Source organism: Perca fluviatilis, chromosome 14 (genome assembly GCF_010015445.1).
Source record: "Perca fluviatilis chromosome 14, GENO_Pfluv_1.0, whole genome shotgun sequence".
In the NCBI taxonomy this organism is placed as follows: domain Eukaryota; kingdom Metazoa; phylum Chordata; class Actinopteri; order Perciformes; family Percidae; genus Perca; species Perca fluviatilis.
In genome coordinates, this window is record NC_053125.1 from 38,088,227 (window position 1) to 38,107,936 (window position 19,710).

General features: G+C 42.0%; 1 protein-coding gene across 2 annotated transcripts in view; it reads left to right on the top strand.

Moving 5' to 3' along the window:
- LOC120573389 (retinal guanylyl cyclase 2-like) overlaps positions 1-17,969 on the top strand; it is a 41,495-nt gene extending 23,526 nt beyond the window's left edge. Inside the window, exons 7-25 of one of the 2 annotated variants that reach the window (XM_039823099.1) lie at positions 452-601; positions 1,185-1,404; positions 1,610-1,685; positions 5,535-5,619; positions 5,959-6,075; positions 6,214-6,297; positions 6,622-6,764; positions 7,518-7,551; positions 10,439-10,592; positions 10,931-11,074; positions 11,186-11,334; positions 11,595-11,758; positions 12,183-12,306; positions 12,389-12,457; positions 13,085-13,259; positions 13,526-13,624; positions 13,713-13,798; positions 15,415-15,500; positions 15,599-17,969. In XM_039823099.1, coding sequence (XP_039679033.1) covers positions 452-601; positions 1,185-1,404; positions 1,610-1,685; positions 5,535-5,619; positions 5,959-6,075; positions 6,214-6,297; positions 6,622-6,764; positions 7,518-7,551; positions 10,439-10,592; positions 10,931-11,074; positions 11,186-11,334; positions 11,595-11,758; positions 12,183-12,306; positions 12,389-12,457; positions 13,085-13,259; positions 13,526-13,624; positions 13,713-13,798; positions 15,415-15,500; positions 15,599-15,683 — 2,244 coding nt within the window. In that variant the 3' untranslated portion in view covers positions 15,684-17,969. Of the gene's footprint in view, positions 1-451; positions 602-1,184; positions 1,405-1,609; positions 1,686-5,534; positions 5,620-5,958; positions 6,076-6,213; positions 6,298-6,621; positions 6,799-7,517; positions 7,552-10,438; positions 10,593-10,930; positions 11,075-11,185; positions 11,335-11,594; positions 11,759-12,182; positions 12,307-12,388; positions 12,458-13,084; positions 13,260-13,525; positions 13,625-13,712; positions 13,799-15,414; positions 15,501-15,598 lie in introns of both variants that reach the window. The other variant, XM_039823097.1, reaches the window with a different exon arrangement.
- The last annotated feature ends 1,741 nt before the right edge of the window (positions 17,970-19,710 follow it).

Sequence of the window (19,710 nt, forward strand, 5' to 3'; positions counted from 1 at the left end):
CGTGCGTGGTCAAAGCATCATGTGGAAACAAGACTTGACAAGGAGTGTGTGTGGTTGTGCTGCTTATGTAGGTGGTGGCTGATTAGTTGCAGGTGGTGGACTGAGGATGAGGCTTGATGAGGTGCAGGTGTGTGTAATTAGGACTGAGGGGACTGGGAGAGTCTGATCTGCGTGAGTGACGAGGAGTATGAATCAGTGGGAGGAGTGTGTGCTGGAGAATGAGAGAGAGTGAGTGCTGGTGACAGTGAATGGGGAAACAAACAGTCAATGAACACTGACACCCCAGGAGCATTCAATGCTACAGTGCGATAGTTTTTTGTTTCAGTCCCCTGACACAAAAACAGATTTGGGGTTAGGGCAACCACACACTTAAACAATTATAAAAATAATAACATATTGGATTTTTTTTGTAAATAAAATGTGATTAATTTTGCCTAACTTTTTTCTGCAGGTTTCTCCGGTCTTTGGGACGATCTTCAACATGGTGTACTTTGTTGCTAAGGCGGTGGAGGAGCGTCGTCAGGCAGGGGGCGGGCACTGGGTGAAAGGTGATCAGCTCGTCCAGTCAAATGGAGGCTTTGATTTCCAGGGCTTCAATCAGGTCTGAAACATTTAACCTTTAATAATTTTTTAACCCAGTGGTGTAGTCTACATGATACGCAGGTATACGCTGTGTACCAACTGGGAAAGGTTAAGGATTCTCGTATACACACTTTAAAAAGCGGCAGGATACGTAACGGCAATTGATTAATGACAGAACTTTTACACTATATGATTTCCCCCCGTCTGTGTTGTGAATCACCTAGGACCAATCATTCTCCGCGCAAATTTGAAATGAACTATTGTGAATCACCATACACTAAAGATACAAGATGAAAACAAACTCAACCTACACTCCAGTGTTTGCCTCCGAAGCTATTACTGCTTCGAGTGATACTGCAGACGACTTTAACGTTAAAAAAACTACAGAAACAAAACAACTCTCTGGGATGCATTGCCCTGGAAAGGATGAGTGTGAAGCTGGAAGAAAAACTTGCAGTATACTCACTACAAAACAACCGACTACACCACTGGTCTGAATAATTATTGGTCTGACCTGTTCTCCTTTAAATGTCATTCGGCCAGTATTATCAGTTACCACCCTGATAACATCTGACGCTCTCTTCTTCTATGGTTTCTCTCAGGAGTTGTATGGCGGTAAAAATGGGCGTGGCCTGCAGGCCAGGTACGTGGTGTTGGACAGTAACGGCGACCGCTTCGTGCCGACGCACACGCTCGCTCCGACGCACACGGACGGGACGGTCGGGGGTCTGAGACCACTGAGTCACTCCTTCATCTTCCCTGGAGGAAAACCCCCCAAGGCCAGCTTCTGTTGGTTCAGTCCAGAGGAGGCCTGCAGTAGTGGTGCGTTCACTGACCTACAAGGGGGGCTGTAGTGTGTTCACTGACATACTGGGAGGTGGGGGACTGTGGTGCGTTCACTGACCTACAGAAAGGGGAGACTTTGTCTATCGTCCCTGGTTTGGGGGGTCAGGTGAACAGCTCCCCCTGCTGTTTGTCACAATAATGTCAGCGTAGTTTATTTTTGTTTTTTGTTTTTTCTCTGCAGGTTTGGGCTCTGTGACAATGTTCTTCATCTTCCTGGTACTCTGCGCTGTGATTGGAACTTTCATCTACTGGTTCAGGTGACACACACACACACACACACACACACAAACACACACATAACATTTTTTTACATTACATGTTATTTAACCCTTAGATGCTTGACCTACCAATACCTACACTCTTCCATGAGTCGGGTCAAAAATGACCCCAATTAGAATGAATGCGTTTTATGCAGTAAACTTAATAAATTTCTATCTTAAGTCATAAAACTACTTACTACTTAACAATACAATATTACACACACACACACACACACACACACACCTCATGATTGTGCTCAAGAGTATATTCACATAGTGTGCATGTCTAAGGGCAGCACGGTCTCACAGCAGTTCGTAAAATGGTCACGTTATTTTTAATCTATTGATTTGTGTACACGGACACGATTATCTCGTTGCTGAGGATGTCATTTATTCGTGTGGTCAGCATATAATGGGAAGCATCTATATGGAGGTTGGGTTTTAGAAAGGAAGGACGGGGAAAAGACACACCACGCCAACGCCCCACAACAATGGGACACTGATGCGCCACAACAACGGGACGATTGGGTTTAGGAAAAGAAGCACGGTGAAAGGACACGCCACACGCCGGGACGCAATCCCCGGTTTCTGGGATGCGAGCGCCACAACAACGGGACAGTTGGGGTTTATGCTGGGATGTGAACCCCGGTCTCCGGGGTGAAAGTCCTGTGTTGTTCGACCCATCCACCACCCCAACCAACCTCCTTACTTGGATTTTCTGCATTTAATACTACTCGCTACTGTAATCGTGCTGTGATCATGAAATATGCTTCCCATTGAAATTCATTAGTTTAAAAATCGTCCTCACCAATACAAAAATAATGAGAAAAACGTGTCCTTGTACATGAATCTATAGATTAAATAATGTGACCATTTCATGAACTACTGAGAAATGCTGTAAATGCTAGCAGGTTTAGAGCCACTACTAAAAATAATAAATCATTTTGAAATCATATTTGCTCTACTGAAAGGGCATGAAATCTTGCAAAACGTGCTTGTCTTTATAGCTTGTAACTTTTGTTACATTCCATAGATAAATCATTTAATTGATAAAAATAACCATAAGTTGCAGCCATAATATTTACAGTCTATGGTTGCATCCCAGCTACTGACAGGAAATGTAAACACAGCAATATTTAGTTTCATCAAGGCTGAATGTCATCGTGATACATTGTAATTGACTGACACAATGTTGAGCACTGAAATTAATTTTCAACTGGAAATGTCAAAGTGACAACAGACCTTTCTGACATGTTGGTGGTTACCAGTTAGAAATTACATAACTAACCACATCACTGCCTCTTGAAAAAACTACTTACTAACTACTTAACAATACTTCCAACTTAAACTTCAAAGTATTTGTATATCTTAACTCATGGTAAGGGAATTAAGGTCAAGTAAAGTAAACATGAAGGGATTTTGGTAAGCACTGTTTCAAATAAGAATACACTAATGCACTGTTAGTAGCAGTGATCAGATCAGTAATTTGTAGAGAGTATTAAAAATAATGTTTACATTTAGTAAAAATAATCTTCAGGGTGGTGAGACTGCTGCCATTAGATGTGTGGATCAACAGTAAATGTATACCTGGCAGTCAAAGTTGATAAAAACCAAAGGCTCCTAGGGTTAACCTTTGAAATTCCATAGAAAATGCTTGGGGTCATTTTTGACCCCACGTATGGAAATGTGTGGTACTGATACAAAACATGCAATTACTTAAAAGATAAATATAACAATTAGATACAAATCCAAATGGCCTCATGTCAAAGACAACCTATTTGAGGAATACATGGAAGATTAAATGATAAAAATGTAAAATTACAAAGATATTGCAAAAAAACTACCACTGGGGTCATTTTTGACCCCACTCATGCATCTAAGGGTTAACTGACACTTTTATCCATAAGTGCTTTCAACCTTAAATGTACAAACTCTGGACAGCAAGAAGAAAATGCAAACTACAAAGAGCCACATTGTTTTTTTTATTATCCAAGGTGGAGTCAGAAGAGATGTGTTTTTAGTCTGCAGGCGGAAGATGCATAGGCTTTTGGCCATCCTGATGTCAATAGGGAGCTCATTCCACCATTTAGGAGCCAGGACAGCAAACAGTCCGGATTTCGTTGAGTGATTAGTTGTCCCTCGCTGTGAGGGGACAGCAAGCAGGTTGGCTGATGCAGAGCGGAGTTGGGCTAGCTAGGGTGAAGGATTTCACCATGTCCTGGAACATGGGCCTGATCCGTTCGTGGCCCTGTATGCAAGTAGTAGTGTCTGGAAACGGTACACCAGTACTAGTGTCTTGAAGCAGATGTGGGCAGCAACTGGTAACCAGTGAGGGGAGAGGAGGAGCAGTGTAGTGTGAGAGAACTTGGGGAGGTTGAAGACAAGTCGAGCTGCTGCGTTCTAATTGAGCTGCAGGGGCTGGATAGCACATGCAGGCAGGCCAATCAGGAGGGAGTTGCAGTAGTCTAGACGTGAGATGACTAGAGCCTAAACCAGAACCTGAGCTGCCTTCTGCGTTAGAAGGGGACATATCCTTCTCATGTTATGCAGCATGTATCTACACGATCGGGTGGTTGCAGCAATGTTAGCAGTGAAGGAGAGTTGGTCATCAAGTGTCACACCCAGATTTTTAGCAGTCTGGGTGGGGGCTACCACAGGTTTCTAGCAGTCTGGGTGGGGACTACCACAGAGTTGTCTATTGTTATAGTCAGGTCCTGGGTAGGAGAGCCCTTCCCTGGAAGGAAAAGGTGATCAGTCTTGTCAAGGTTGAGTTTTAGGTGGTGTGTGGACATCCAAGAAGAAATGTCAGTCAGACAAGCTGAGATATGTGCTGCTACCTGCGTTCAGACTGGGGAAAGGAGAGAATAAGTTGGGTGTTGTCTGCGTAGCTGTGGTAGGAAAACACATGAATGAATGACAGACCCGAGAGAGTTGGTGTATAGAGAAAAGACGAAGGGACCCAGACAGATCCTCTCTAATTTACCCGGTAGGTGCGGCCTTCCAGGTAAGTTGCGTGCAAAGTAAGTTGTGAGCAAAGAGAGCGCAGAGCCTGAGAAACCCAGATCCTGAAGTGTCAAAATAAGGGTCTGGTGGTTCACTGTGTCAAAGGTAGCAGAAAGGTCCAGAAAGATGATAACGGAGGAGAAAGAGGTTGTTATAGCGATGTGAAGCTGCTCAGTGACAGCAAGGAGGGCAGTTTCTGTTGAGTGACCAGCCTTGAAGCCAGACTGGTGGGGATCATAAGGTTGTTCTGGTGGAGATAGGTAGAGAGTTGATTATAAATGGCACGCTCAAGAGTTTTAGATAGAAATGGATGAAGGGAGACGGGTCTGAGGTGAAACTACAGACCCGTCTCCCTCCATATGTTTTTTCATCCGTTGAGTGTGGGTTTTTTATGGAGAAGAGTCATTCTTGCTTCGTTGAGTGCGTTGGGGAAACAGCCAGCAAGGAGGCATTGATAAGATAGGTGAGGAAAGGTAGAAGTTTGGGAGCATTAGACTGGAGAAGGTGAGAAGGAATAGGATCAAGGGGGCAGGGGGTTGGGCAGGCAGAGGTAATCATGGTAAGAACTTGATTTGGAGATAGAGGGATGAAAGAGTAGTGGATGTGATGGATGGTAAGTTGATTTCAGGAAGTGTGGTGGAGAATGAAGAACGTACAGTATGTAATCTATCTTTTTTACAAAGTAGTTGACAAAGTGGGTTGATAGGAGGGACGAGGGAAGGGGGGACTGGATGGATCAAGTAGGTTAGAGAAGATGAAAAAAAAGTTTGAGGTTTGAGAAGGAGGATTGACACACACACACAGACACACACACACACACTCATAATAATAATCTGTGTTCAGGATTTACAGGAGAAGAGCGAGCACGACCAAACTGGTTCTGACTCTGGACGACATCGTCTTCATCGACACTCAAGTCAGCAAGAAGGTCAGAAACTGTTTCCTTAAGGTTCTCATTAACAGAAACTATTCCTCAAGGTTCTAATTAACAGAACCTGTTTCCTTAAGGTTCGCTCATTAACAGTACAGTAATTGGAGAACACTTTTTTTCTCGCTTTTTTTATTCTTCTTTTCGACCCTGATCCAAACTGAATCTTCAGCTGTTTTTACAGTTTCAGCGGTGATCCAGAATCAAAATCTCCATAATTTAGCGGCCTGTTTTTCTGTTTGAAGTGGATGTGTTAAAGTCCTGCTGATGATGTTTGTCTTTAGTCATTGGTGACATTTTGTCGTTGATGACGTTGTTGGTGTTTTATTGTTTTTGTAGAAACTGAACGATGAGTCCATCATGAGGAGTCTTCTGGAAATAAATACTCCGATGCGCTCGATCGCTCGAAGTTACATCCTGACGTCACCTGAGAGCTCCAACATCGGAATCCTGGAGGTACACCTGTCTGTCTGTCGGCCTGTCTGTGTGTCTGTGTCTGTCTGTCTGTCTATCTGTCTGTATATCTGCCTGCATGTCTGCCTGTCTTTCTGTCTGACTAACTTACTGTGCTCTGATTGGTTGTGTTGTTGCCAGGGCGACTGGGTTTGGCTGAAGAAGATCCCCGTTGAAAGGAAGATAACAGCTGTGAATCAAAGCACTCAGAGTCTTTTCAGCCATGTACAAAGTTTATTTAGCACATTTCACTTTACATAAAACATTAAAAGGACAATTAAAAACATAAAAAACTGTAACCATTATATTCTGTAAGAAAATAAAAGCATGCTAAATATAAAATACATAATAAGCTACTGTGTAAGACATCAAATTGATTAATATTTTCACAGTTTATAGATGAATATGTTGACAGTATATATATTAATACTCTGACAGTTTATATAGCTATATTCTGACAATTTAACGATTAATATGATATATACATTATATAATATATTGACAGTGAACTGAATATATTTACCATTATATTTCCTTGTGTGTGTGCAGCTGAGGGAGATGCGACACGAGAACACCAACCTTTACGTGGGATTGTTCGTGGACTCGGGGATCTTTGCTCTGGTGGTGGAACACTGTCCTCGGGGGAGTCTGGCCGACCTGCTGGCCGACGGAGACATGAGACTTGACTGGATGTTCAAGTCCTCGCTGCTAATGGACCTCATCAAGGTAATACTACTACTTAAGGGTGTCGCGAGATCTCGCGTGACGAGATTTCTCGTCGAGGTGAAAAGAGTGAAAGAGTGACAGACAAGACGAACACAATATGTAAACATTGTAAGAAAGAAATGCCGTACTACTAACTACCGCGAGTCGCGGGTGCAGTAGTTAGTAGAGAGCTGTGGTGGTGCTGTAAGTGTTTTTGCATAGTGCTCGTGTTAGCCGCGGTATACGGCATTTTTTTCTTACAATGTTTACATATTGTGTTCGTCTTGTCTGTCACTCTTTCGCCGTTTATTATTTCCGCAGGAAAACCAAAATGTTGCCACACAAATGATTTAAAAGTGGCAGGGGGATTTTCAATAGTAATTCCACGCTCCATCACGCTGACATCACATCGCCTCACGAGACAACTTTTCACCGCGACGAGAAATCTCGTCTCGTTCTCATGAACCCAATCTCGTGATGTGTTTCGTCTCGTGGAGTAAGCGTCTCGTCACACCCCTAGCTTGTAACCTTGGTTCTCTGAGTAAAGACTATTTTTCCCAGTCATATTTCTTAACTGAAGTTTTCTTTAAATTAGTGTTAAAATCGCGTCTCGCTCTCGTGACCCCAATCTCGTGTCTCGTCTTGTCTCGTGAGCGAGTGTCTCGTCACACCCCTACTACTACTACTACTGCTAATACTACTAACTGTGACCCTGATGGAGACATGAGACTGGACTGGATGTTCAAGTCCTCGCTGCTAATGGACCTCATCAAGGTAATACTACTACTACTACTGCTAATACTACTAACTGTGACCCTGATTTAGACATGAGACTGGACTGGATGTTCAAGTCCTTGCTGCTAATGGACCTCATCAAATGAATACTACTACTATTGCTAATACTACTAAGCCTGACCCTACTACTAGTATTAACCCTAACCCTCCTACTGCTAGTGGCACAAACATCCTGATAACTACTACTACTACAACAACTACTACTACTAATACTACTAACCCTGATGGAGACATGAGACTGGACTGGATGTTCAAGTCCTCGCTGCATCAAGGTAATACTCCTACTAACCATACTACTCCTAGTGATACAAACATCCAGATTAGTACTACTAACTCTAACTAACTAATACTACTACTGACCCTACTACTAATACTAATACTACCCTTTGTCCACCAGACTGTTGTTTTATCAGTACTCCCAGGACGTCGCCAGGACTTGCTTTCAAAGTTGGACAGTAACCACTGTTTTTTTTTCATCATTTGAACTACAGGTGAACAAAGTTGGTAGTTCCAATCAGTTTTATTGTGTTTTAATTTACCGGCCCCCTGGTTCAAACTGTTCTTTTATGTCTAAATTCAATGGTCTTTCCTCCTCTATTATTGGGTTGGAAAAAGTGGTTATGTTTGGTGATTTTAATATTCATGTTGATCTGAAACGCAAGTATCAAACGTGAAACGCAAGTATCTTTGTGGGCGGCTCTCTGGCGCTGTTGCTATGATACCAGCGGGATAAATGAGTCTTGCGCCCGATGCAAATCTAAAATGGGTTGGTCGGAAGTAGCTAGGTGTGGTTTGGGCGTAACGTGCAATAAACCAATCAGAGCGTCATCTCACATTCCCTTTAAGAGCAGGCGCGCTTCTTCCATGGCGGATTGCTATTATGACGGCGGATTTGCCTGGCGCACGCCAGCGGGAGCTGTCCGGGATGCGGCAAAGTAATAAATGCCCGTCTTGGCCGGGTGGCGATGTTGCTGCTCCTCTCGGGCGCATCTCCTCAAGTCTGGAGAGGATTGCTGCAGCCATGGAGCGTGGGCCTCCAAACGCACCACCTGCACCTGTTGTGCCCCTCCCTCCTCCCCCCACTCCATCTCCATCCACCCGCTCCACCAGGAACGCATCGTGCATTATGCCACTCCACCAGAACCCGCTGGAGTGTCCAATCCTGCTGTAGTTCAACATCACGTCTCCTTAAGTCCTCTAATATTTCCTCATTTATGTCATCAACACATCCATAATTTATGGAAATGTGTAAAACACAACAAGCCACAAAGAATGCTGCGGCTTTTTGAGGACTGTACTGTAAAGTGCTTCCTGACCTATCCAAACTGAAGCGCATTTTCAGTAATATTTTTCTTTGTAATTATGTATGGTTTGCAAAAATGGGAACAGCTGCATGTGTAGATGAGAAAAGCAAGGTGTATGTGCGTTGTGCACACGCTACATTATGGCCAAGCATGCGCCCCTAAAATAGCATCTGAATGCTACGTGACTTTAGACTAGCACCACTGACTTTAGACCAGGTTTTTCCTGGTCAGTGGCGGAATTGTTTTCTGAAACTGCAAAATAGCACCAGGGAACACTTGCGCTTGAACATGCCTCCTCTTTTCGCTGAACCGCCCCCGGGAGTGCAAATACATTCCCTATTTTACCGATGTGCATCTGTGGAGGGAAAAGTCCGCTGTTCGTCGGGTGGAAAATAGGAATGATACATGCGTCGGTGTACAAAGGCAATTGCGCTGAGTGCAAGATAGGGCCCTATATGTGTTTAGTGAGCAGTAATCTTAATGTGTAAAGTAACTAGTAACTAAAGCTGGAACAGATGAATGTAGTGGAGTAACTAAAGTAACTAGTAACTAAAGCTGGAACAGATGAATGTAGTGGAGTAACTAAAGTAACTAGTAACTAAAGCTGGAACAGATGAACGTAGTGGAGTGAAAAGTACAATATTTCTCTCTGAAATATAGAGAAGAAGTACAAAGTGGCATGAAAAGAAAAGACTGAAGTAAAGTACAAATACCTCAACATTTGGTACTAAAGTACAGTACTGGAGTAGATGTACTTAGTTACATTCCAACACTGTCAAAGCCAAGGCAGAGAGGAAACAAAGAATACAGCAACACAACGACCTGGGCCGGTGAATCCACCTTAACGTTGGGTTTAGGGTTTAAAATTTGCTGGTGTGGTTACTGATCCTTTATAATAACAATATATTTTATTTGTAGAGCACTTTTCATTAAATAATTAATCCTGCTACAGGATATCCAAGACAGGGTAAAAACAGAAGCAAAGCAAAGAAACAAAGACAAACAAATAAAAATCAAGGATTTACGCCAAAGCTTGCTTAAAAAGAAAGGTTTTTAGGCCTTCTTGTATGAGTCAGTGGTTTGTGGATCCCTCAGGTGGTCTGGGAGGGAGTTCTACAGGCAAGGAGCGGCTGAGCAGAAAGCCCAATCCCCCATTGCGCAGAACTTGGTCCTGGTGGTTAGAAGAAGGACTTTGTTTTTCGAAGCGGAGGTTACTCATTTTTTTTTAAAGATAATTTTTTGGGGCTTTTCCCTTTAATGACAGTGGATAGACCAGAAAGGGGAAGAGAGATGGGGGATGACACGCAGCAAAGGGCAGCAGGTTGGATTCGAACCTGCTGCAGGACTCAGCCAACATGGGGCGAGCGCTCTTACTGGGTGAGCTAGGGTTAGCTCTAACCCTAACCCAGATTTAAGCATCTGACAGACAAAGTGTGGGATGTACAGTAGTTTGGCAATGTTCTTGAGGTGGTAGGAACACAGGAACACAGAAAGTAAGACAGGAACTTCCTGTCTGACTTTCACTGTTCTTTAACAAAAATAAATGCAGTTTTATGTTTCAGGGGATGAAGTACCTTCATCTACGAGGGTTGAGTCACGGCCGTCTGAAGTCCACAAACTGTTTAGTCGATGGACGCTTCGTTCTGAAAATCACAGACTATGGACTTCCCATGATCCTTCACTCTGAGAACATCAGCCTTCCCGAGGACCCGCAAGGTGAAAACTTTAACGATAATTGCAAGTCAAAAGTGTTCAGAAAAACTAAAATATGAAGCTGAATGTTTGTTTTAATCTGAGTTTCTGTCTAAAATATGACGCTGAAGGTTGGTTTTAATCTCAGAGTTTTTGTCTGAAATATGAAGCTGAATATTTGTTTCTGCTGCTGAATCGCACAAAACATTTAAACATAATGGAACAAGAATCATGTTATATTTAATAGACCTGTCTGTCTCTCTGTCTGTATGTCCTTCTGTCTCTGTTTGTTTGTATGTCTGTCTATCTGTCTGTCTGCCTGTCTGTCCATCTGTCTCACTCTCCACCTGTCTGTCTCTCAGAGCTGCTGTGGACGGCTCCAGAGCTCTTGAGGAATCCGGTCCGAGGAGGTTCATTTTCTGGAGACGTTTTCAGTTTCTCCATCATCATACAGGAAGTGATCTCACGAACGCTGCCTTACGCTATGATGGACATGCCTGCCCAGGGTGAGACAAGCCTGTCTGTCTGTCTGTCTAACCTGTCTGTCTGTCTACCCTGTCTGTCTGTTTAACCTGTCTGTCTCTCTACCTTTCTCTGTCTCTCTCCTTGTCTCTCAGAGATCGTGGAGCATCTGAAGCATCCCCCCCCTCTCTGCAGACCGATAGTTTCGGTGGATGAAGCTCCGGCTGAGTGTCTCAGTCTGATGAACGAGTGTTGGAGCGAAGATCCGAGTCAGAGGCCCGGCTTCGACCACATCTTCAAACAGGTAAGACAGCATTTTCTAATCAGTGTTTTATTAGATTTTTGTCCCGTGTTTTGTTCTGGGTTTTATCAGTGTTTTGTCCCGTGATTATCCTGCATTTGTCTCCTGTTGGTCTTGTGTTAAGTCCCATGTTTTATCAGATTTTTATCCCTTGTGTGTCCTCTGTTTTGTCCCATGATTATCCCGCATTTGTCTCCTGTTTGTCCTGTGTTTTGTCCCGTGTTTCATCAGATTTTTATCCTGTGTTTTCCCCCTGCTTGCAGTTTCGGGGCATTAACAAAGGGAAGAGGGCAAACATCATTGACTCAATGCTGCGGATGTTGGAGCAGTACAGTTCCAACCTGGAGGACCTGATCAGAGAACGAACAGATGAACTGGAGATTGAGAGACAAAAGACCGATAAGCTGATCGGACAGCTGCTCCCAAAGTAAGACACTTTTGATTTAAAACTGAAACTGGCACCGCATTTTTATCAAAGATTACAGTTCTAACCCTAACCCTCGCCTCAAAACGCAGAGCTCACAGTCTCACCTGTTCAGATAGACAGACAGGAAACACATGTTGTATCATTGACATCATCCAGAAATCCACTCAGAAATCAGAGTTCTCTTCAGTACTGTAGTATTCCAGTGATAGTTGTCTGAACATCCATCAGGAGCTGTTGAGTCATTGTTTACTGTGGGATGGAAACCCTAACCCTAACACATAAAACCACATGTGAACCGCAGTATAAAAATGCATCAAACCAGCAAATTTGTTTAATACTACTCAAGGATCAGGAGCAGAACAAAGATGGATGGATGTGTACTTTTCTAAATCTTGCAAAAAATGTCCTTATTTGTGTGTTTCAGGTCCGTGGCTCAGGCTCTGAAGAAAGGGAAGCCGGTCCAGCCTGAACATTATTCGGACTGCACTCTTTACTTCAGCGACATCGTTGGATTTACAACCATCTCATTTCTCAGTGAACCCATCGAGGTACAAACTGCTCAACCACCTGGTGATCATCTGTCTGCTAACATTACTAACATGGTGTGTGTGTGTGTGTGTGTGTGTGTAGGTGGTCGACCTACTAAACGATCTCTACACGATGTTTGATGCTATCATAGCGCGTCATGACGTCTACAAGGTAAAATCTTAAAGCACATTCATAATGAATTTTAATGTTTTTGTTTGTCCACATGAAGCCAAATAAATGAACTCATCTTTCTCTCAGTTTCAACATCCGCTGAAAGCTGAGTTTTATTAAAAATATATGTAGAGCTTTACATGTCCTAACAAAACTACAGACAGACTGAAACAGAGGGTTGGGGTCTTCCAAACAACAATTAACCAGAAAATGTGGCATTTTTTACAAAACCAATATAACTACCTAGAGTCATACCCCTTAGGCAGTACCCCATTGATGTCACAAGTTATATTGTCAAATTAGAAAAATAGAAGTGTAAATCCCTGGGAGCTAGGGTTAGCAAAATGGCCCACCTCATTAGCTGCTGTGTACAAAAAAATGAAATTTGAGTGCATCCGTGGGCACAGTTTATAAACCATGCAGCCATTTGGAAATGCTCTTTATTTCGTCAGCTGACACTGCTGCGTTGTCGGTCACTTCCATTGTCGCTTTTGTAATTGTGTTGTGGCTTTTCTATTGGTGTTGTGGCTTTTGTATTTGTGTTGCACCATTTTACCAGACCATCTGAGGACCAACACAGCCAGTGTGACTGCAGACCGACAGACTGAAACTGTGTTGTGTTTGCAGGTAGAAACAATCGGAGACGCCTACATGGTGGCTTCAGGTATTCCCAACAGAAACGGGAATCGGCACGCAGGAGAAGTGGCCAACATGTCTCTGGAACTGCTTCACTCGATCGGAGAATTTAAGATCAAACACATGCCAGAGATCAAAGTCAAGATACGCATTGGACTGCACTCAGGTACACACACATGCACACACACTGATGTGTGATTGGAAATAGTATAATTGGTATAATCCTTTTATATTTGTAAAGGTATCCAGGTTTATTCCAGTTTTAAAAAGTACTTTTCTAGTAAAACAACGAAGGTTTCAGTAGCTCATGTGAGCATGACTTAACTCTCGGTCTCTCTCTCTACGTTTCTCAAGTTTTAAATTAAAATATCATTTTTGGCAAATTGATATTACCTGTCTCTCTTACCTATCTCTCTCTCTGTCTATCTGCAGGACCAGTGGTGGCAGGTGTTGTTGGTCTCACAATGCCCAGGTATTGTCTGTTTGGAGACACAGTGACCACGGCCTCACTCATGGAATCCTCCGGACTGCGTAAATAGAAAATAAAAAATCCGTAATTTATTCTGATATATAGATCTTCTGTTGGTGTTAACCCTAATAAGTGATGTTGATCCTCCAGCCTACAGGATCCACATCAGTCTGAGCACAGTGAAGGTTCTGACCAGCCTCAAAGCAGGGTACCACATAGAGACCAGAAAGGCCCAGGTAACTTACATCCTGGACATTACACCTGGGTTAGGGTAGGGTGATTTCTGATTCTGAGGTACAATCTGCTCCTCATACATCTGCTGTCTCTGGTGTCAACAGTCAGAAAAGACCAAACGTGAGGGATTGCGGGCATGCCCCCCTGAAAATATGTTTGGCAGTAAAAGCCCTAATTTGGTGTCCCCTGGCACATTTAATGCCACTATTCCATCATATATACTGATCTTAATTATTTTGTAATTAGGAAACATCAGACCTTTTGTTTATCAAGATATGCCACGATGATGGTTTTGTATTACAGTCCCTCCAGAAAAATGCAATCATGCAAATTCGGCGCACTTTCGCCGCATAAATTGCCGATTTCCACGCAAAATATTTGGGGCTTGCATGATTTCCTAATCCCCGCATTTTCGTTGCAAAAAAGTCACATACTGTATATCTTAGCAGAAAGTTGAAAAATGTTGCGTTTACTTCACACAAGAGCAGCCATTTTCCCCTGTTGCCATGGGAACGTTATGAAGTGACGTTATGAAGTGACGTTATGAAGTGACCTTATGAAGTGACGTAATTAGGCGACGTGAAGAAAAGCAGGGTGTTGGGGAATCACTTTTTTTCCTCTTTTTCATCAAACCGCAGTTTTTGCAAGTTCTCGCAAGTTCCTGCAATTTCCTTGCATAAAATTGCATAAATATCCCGCATATTCCATCGCATTTTTTAAGAAAACGTGCCGCATAATCAAGGATTTTTGCCCGCAACAATCACAAAAAAACTGTTTTTCTGGAATGACTGGTTTTACTGCAGGGAGTTCTATGACATGTTTTATTTCATCCTTACTGACCACCAGAGGCATTGCTTAACACTGAATATCTTCCATCTCACTCATGCGCAGATTGAGTATTTATATCACAAAGTCACCTGTGACCTCGGGGTGACACTGGCTAAGGTATTAAGTTCTGGTGTTTTTTCAGAGCTCATTCCTTTTTCATCATCTTCCTATGCAGGTTGTCTGCCATCTATGGAAGCATTAGCTTTAGCTGAAATTATATACTATTGATTATACTATTAAGAGCTTGCCGCTTGTAGCATTGCGATTAAGGTCAGAGTTGCAGATTTTTTTGCACTACAAAGGCTGCGGCACAGCTATCCCTCTTCAGTCGGACGTTTCTCGCAGCAGCAACTCCCCTGCTGGGCAGCTCATGCTTTGGATCCCTGGGTGGTTTCCACCTTAGACCAGGGGTACAAGCTTCAGTTGGACATCAAAACAGGAGGTATCCTCCCTCCTGATCAAGGGTGCAATTGATAGACATGTTGTTGCCAGAGAGAAATGGTTTACATCCGCCAATTTGAAGGATGCTTTTTTTCATGTTCCTATTGGGGCTTCTCTATGCCTTTCCACTGTCACCTTTGATCATGCCAATGCTTCTCAGAGTGCTTCATCAAGACCACTGGCTTCTTCTGGTAGCCCCCTTCTGGCCAGCCAAGACTTGGTTCTTACTTCTTCACAGACTCTGCTGAGGGCTTATCTCCATGAACAGATATTATGAGTTTATCCTGAGATTATCTCCATAAACATATATCATGAGTTCATCCTGAGATTGATTGAAATGTTTTTGCAGGTGAAAGGAACTGTGGACACGTATTGGCTGATGGGGAGAGACGGCTTCGATAGTCCACTTCCTGTTCCTCCAGACCTCACTGGAGGGTAAGAACACACACATCTACACACACACTGACACACACATCTACAAAACACCAGTTATTATTATTATTTTAATATTAACTATGCTCTCTGTCTCTCAGGTCGGGTCATGGGATCAGTCTGGACGAGGTTCCAGTTGAAAGAAGACAAAAGTTTCTGGACCGACAGAAGATGATAAAGAAATGATTACACACACATGCATTCACGTGCGCAGGCACGCACACACACATAAATACACACACAGGCACACAATACTCACACAGGCACACACACAGACTGTTAAAGAATGAATGTTGTCAGATTTTACTACAGTTATCAGTTTATAATAATCAGAACGACCGGCGTTGATCAACTCGGCTAGGCAGCCCAGGCCGAGAGGGGGGTCGGGCCAGGGTTGCTAACAGCTGGGGCAGGAAATGGGAGGTCACAGTAAGCTTTACGCTGGGTTTTCACAGTTAGCTCCAACAACAGCAGAGTTTAAAGCTGTAGTGCGTAACTTTATGATATTAATGAACGTCTGTTACATTCAAGCCATAGCCAATTGAGTTGCTACAAAGCTAATTAAGACTCCACACAACTCTCTCTGGATTTCTCAGAAGATTATGTTGTCCGGTGACTTTCAGGCACAGAAGATTGAGTGAAGATAATTACCTCTTCTGAAGACTCCATCATTTGTTTTTAATCCTCTGTGTCCTACTTGGCTGCTTGTAACTGTGTGGAGGAGGGCGGGGGTGCGGTCATGCAAGGCTTGTATCATGTGGACGCTCCGACAGTTGCTGTTGTCATTACTCATGCGGGAGACAGAAACTACGGAAAATAGCTTTAATTTATTCCCGTGAGAACAGCGGTGAAAGTTCCTGATTAGGGATGTTCACGATTAACCGTTTAAATGTTAACAGACAATTATTACTATCATTCAAACAATTCAAAAAACTAGTAAAAAAAGTTTGCATTGTAAAATAAAAATAAGATTCTTTTGTCTTTGTGAGTAAATCGCTAGTGCTAACATTGCATTAGAAAGTTGTGTTTGAAGGTCCTTTTTCTGCTAAAGTCACGACGACTACCATTACATGACACAGTTCGCTACATGTCTTGCTGTTTCCTGATGCTCTTGTCTAAAATCATCTGGCCAAAGGAGTACAGTTGAAAATTAGCCGGCTTGCTAACACTGGCACATTTACAGAAATGTTGATAAATGTGTGTTGTCTTTTATAAATAAAGAATAAGAATAATAAGAATTGATAAGGACTGACGGGTTTAATTGGCCGTCTGACACCTTGGTAATTTCGCAGCCTATCTGATCGTTGTGGTGCAGATGGGCTCGGACATTTGTCCCGTGGACAGCTGCCAACTTGTACTGGTTGTGAGAACATGCTAACAGTTGGGAAAATGGCTGCAAGTATCCATGACAACGCACTCAACATCTGCAGATGCTAAAAAGAGAAATTAAAACAGTATCCTCCTTGTTTTCTGCTGCACCTGCAATAAATGAAATGAGAGGCTTGGTTTATACTGACAAAGACTCGGGGCTGACCCTGGTAATGTGAAAGAAGTATTAGTCATATTGTTTTAGTTTTTTTGTCTAAAGTCAAGACAAAGTAATAACATATGACTGTTATTTATGAGAAAACTTCCCATGATGCATTTGATCTCAGCTTTTCTTCATTGTTAGCTGAATATTAAACTAAAGTAGATGTGAGTTTGGCTCTACAGTTACTTTTATTTTTATTTTTGTTATTATGGTTCTGATGGTTGGAGGCTAACGGCTGACTGTTGGACCCTAACAGAAGATCCACAGACAACTCAATGTCGTTGATCATTTATTAGCTAACAAGCCTTTAAGATCTGAGGGATACAAGCCCGTCTCAGTTAAAATATTCAATATAAAATAAAGAAATAATCAAAGGAAACTTGCAAGCACGATATCTGAAGCCAAGCTTTACGACGATAAAAATCAACTATTAACAACTACTAACTGACAAATTATCAATACTTTTAATGTCAAATTAATTCACAATCCCACAAAGATACTAATTAAACAGATAAATATGTATACATAGATAAATACTCTGGATGTACTGTCTCGCATTTAAATAATAAGTTAATATTTACAGGTTTCATCAATGTACTTTACAGTACACACTGACCTGAGGGATAAAAGCCCAGTCTGACTTGTTTCTTCAGTGATGGAAGCTTTTTGGCTGCAATGTTACCTTGGATACTATAACCTTGTAACTTATTACTTATGAAATGGAACTATAAAAATATGAAAAATACTGTATTTAACTACCAAATAAAAGAAAAAATACTATCAAAATAAATTAGAACTCAAATTGTGTGTTTAACATAAGATGCAAAAGGCATATGTTACACATGTTAGACATTTAAAGACTATTGTTTATTTGTGTTTCCTTGTTGTTGTTCTTAAACCTGTCATGTAGAAAATAATTCAATAAAATGTTCAGTTCACAACTCGTCTGTCAGAAAAATCTAACTGCTGCTGAGTTCCTACATGAGTATTTATCATCCAGGGCTTTATTAAAGAGCATATCCTGAACCTGAACATCCGTCAGACTCTCTGAGAAACCTCCAGCTTTATCAACACAGATTAGAATCTGGGAACACTGCTCATTAACTTCCTCCGCGTTATTAGCTTTAGCGTTAGCTTTTATATGAAGTATATACATATATACAGAGGGGAAAGTGGGATTTGGCAGACGGGGTAGTACTACTACCTTAATAAAGTCTATCCACTAGACAGCACTCAAAGCAAACTCAATTTTACAGCTACAGAAGTTCACCTGTTACTCTAATTATTTCCTTCTTCCAAAACAGCCTGGAGTTGAGTTTTCTTTAAAACTAAATTATGACTGGTCTGATGACTGCATGCCAAATTAATCAGAGCACATAATGTCAAAAGCCTCCTAAGTTGACACGTTGCAAAGGCTATTTTTAACCCTCATGCCCTCCTCAAAAAAAATAACACTGGACACCTTCGTGGCAAAAATGTACACGCACACAAAAACTTATTAAATGGAGTTCGACACGGTCAGGCCACACAAAAACACACCATAAAAAATTCACTTCCAGCTAACTTCACAGAGAACAACGAGGGCAGAACTACTACACCGATCTGTTGTAACTGAATACTCTGTTTAGCTCAGCTGGAAACAAGGATCTGCAGCACCTCAGACACCTGACTATCCTGCTGTTATCACAGACATGTGAACTCACCTCAGACAGTTTACTGTTCATGGACTCATGGTACGCTGCTAAATATATACCATAGTGTATATTCTGTTGTCAGTAGAGCCACTTTGTCAAACTCAACATCTCAACAGAAACATGCAGCTTCTCCAATGTGAACCTTCATTAATACTACTCAAGGTGTGACACAGAGCAATACATAGTCAGAAATAAATATTTAAATAACAATAAATACATAAATAATGAATCTTTCATGGTAATACATAAAATAAAATGTTTAAATATAATATTTCCTAAAATATGTTGACTGAAGCAAATCAGTTGCTGTTGATTTAATGCATTTTTGATAGAGGTTAGAAACTGTTTGGATAATCCCCTTTAATTAAACTCGACCTCTCCTTTAACCCGCCAATCTCGGCCCCTATAGCTCCGCCCATCTCAGCCTCCGTAGCTCTGCACCTCTCGGCTGATCAGAGAGCCATGTGGCCATGCTGCAGAGTAGAATATTCTTCTTCTTCCGAGTTATTGGGAGCCGCTGACCGGTGAAACTCGGAGACACTAACGGAGAAGTTACCGGTGAGTTTTGTGTGGAGTTTGAACAAAGTGTGTTTTCACTGCTGAGTGAACAGGTCGAGTTTAATCAGCAGACTCATCAATTAACGTTACCTGCTCAGGTATTCTGTTGTACATGTTCTGATTGAAAAGGAAGATGGGTGTAAACAAATTGTTTTAGACATTTAGGGAGTTTGTTGTTTGTTTATTGAGACAAAAAGGAGAAGACTGTTCCTCCTCCTTAACTTTTGTGGAGTAAAATTGTTTATTTCTGTTTTACTGCCTCACAGGGACTTTAATACAAGCTGTATATTTACATTTGTTATGTATAATGTAGACTTTATTTAGTATCCTCATTAGCTGTTTTTTCAAAATATAAAGGCTCAATGTGTTTCCTGTGATGTCAGTGACTGCAAAAAAACAAATCAAAACAAAACCTTCCTCAGTCTCTCAT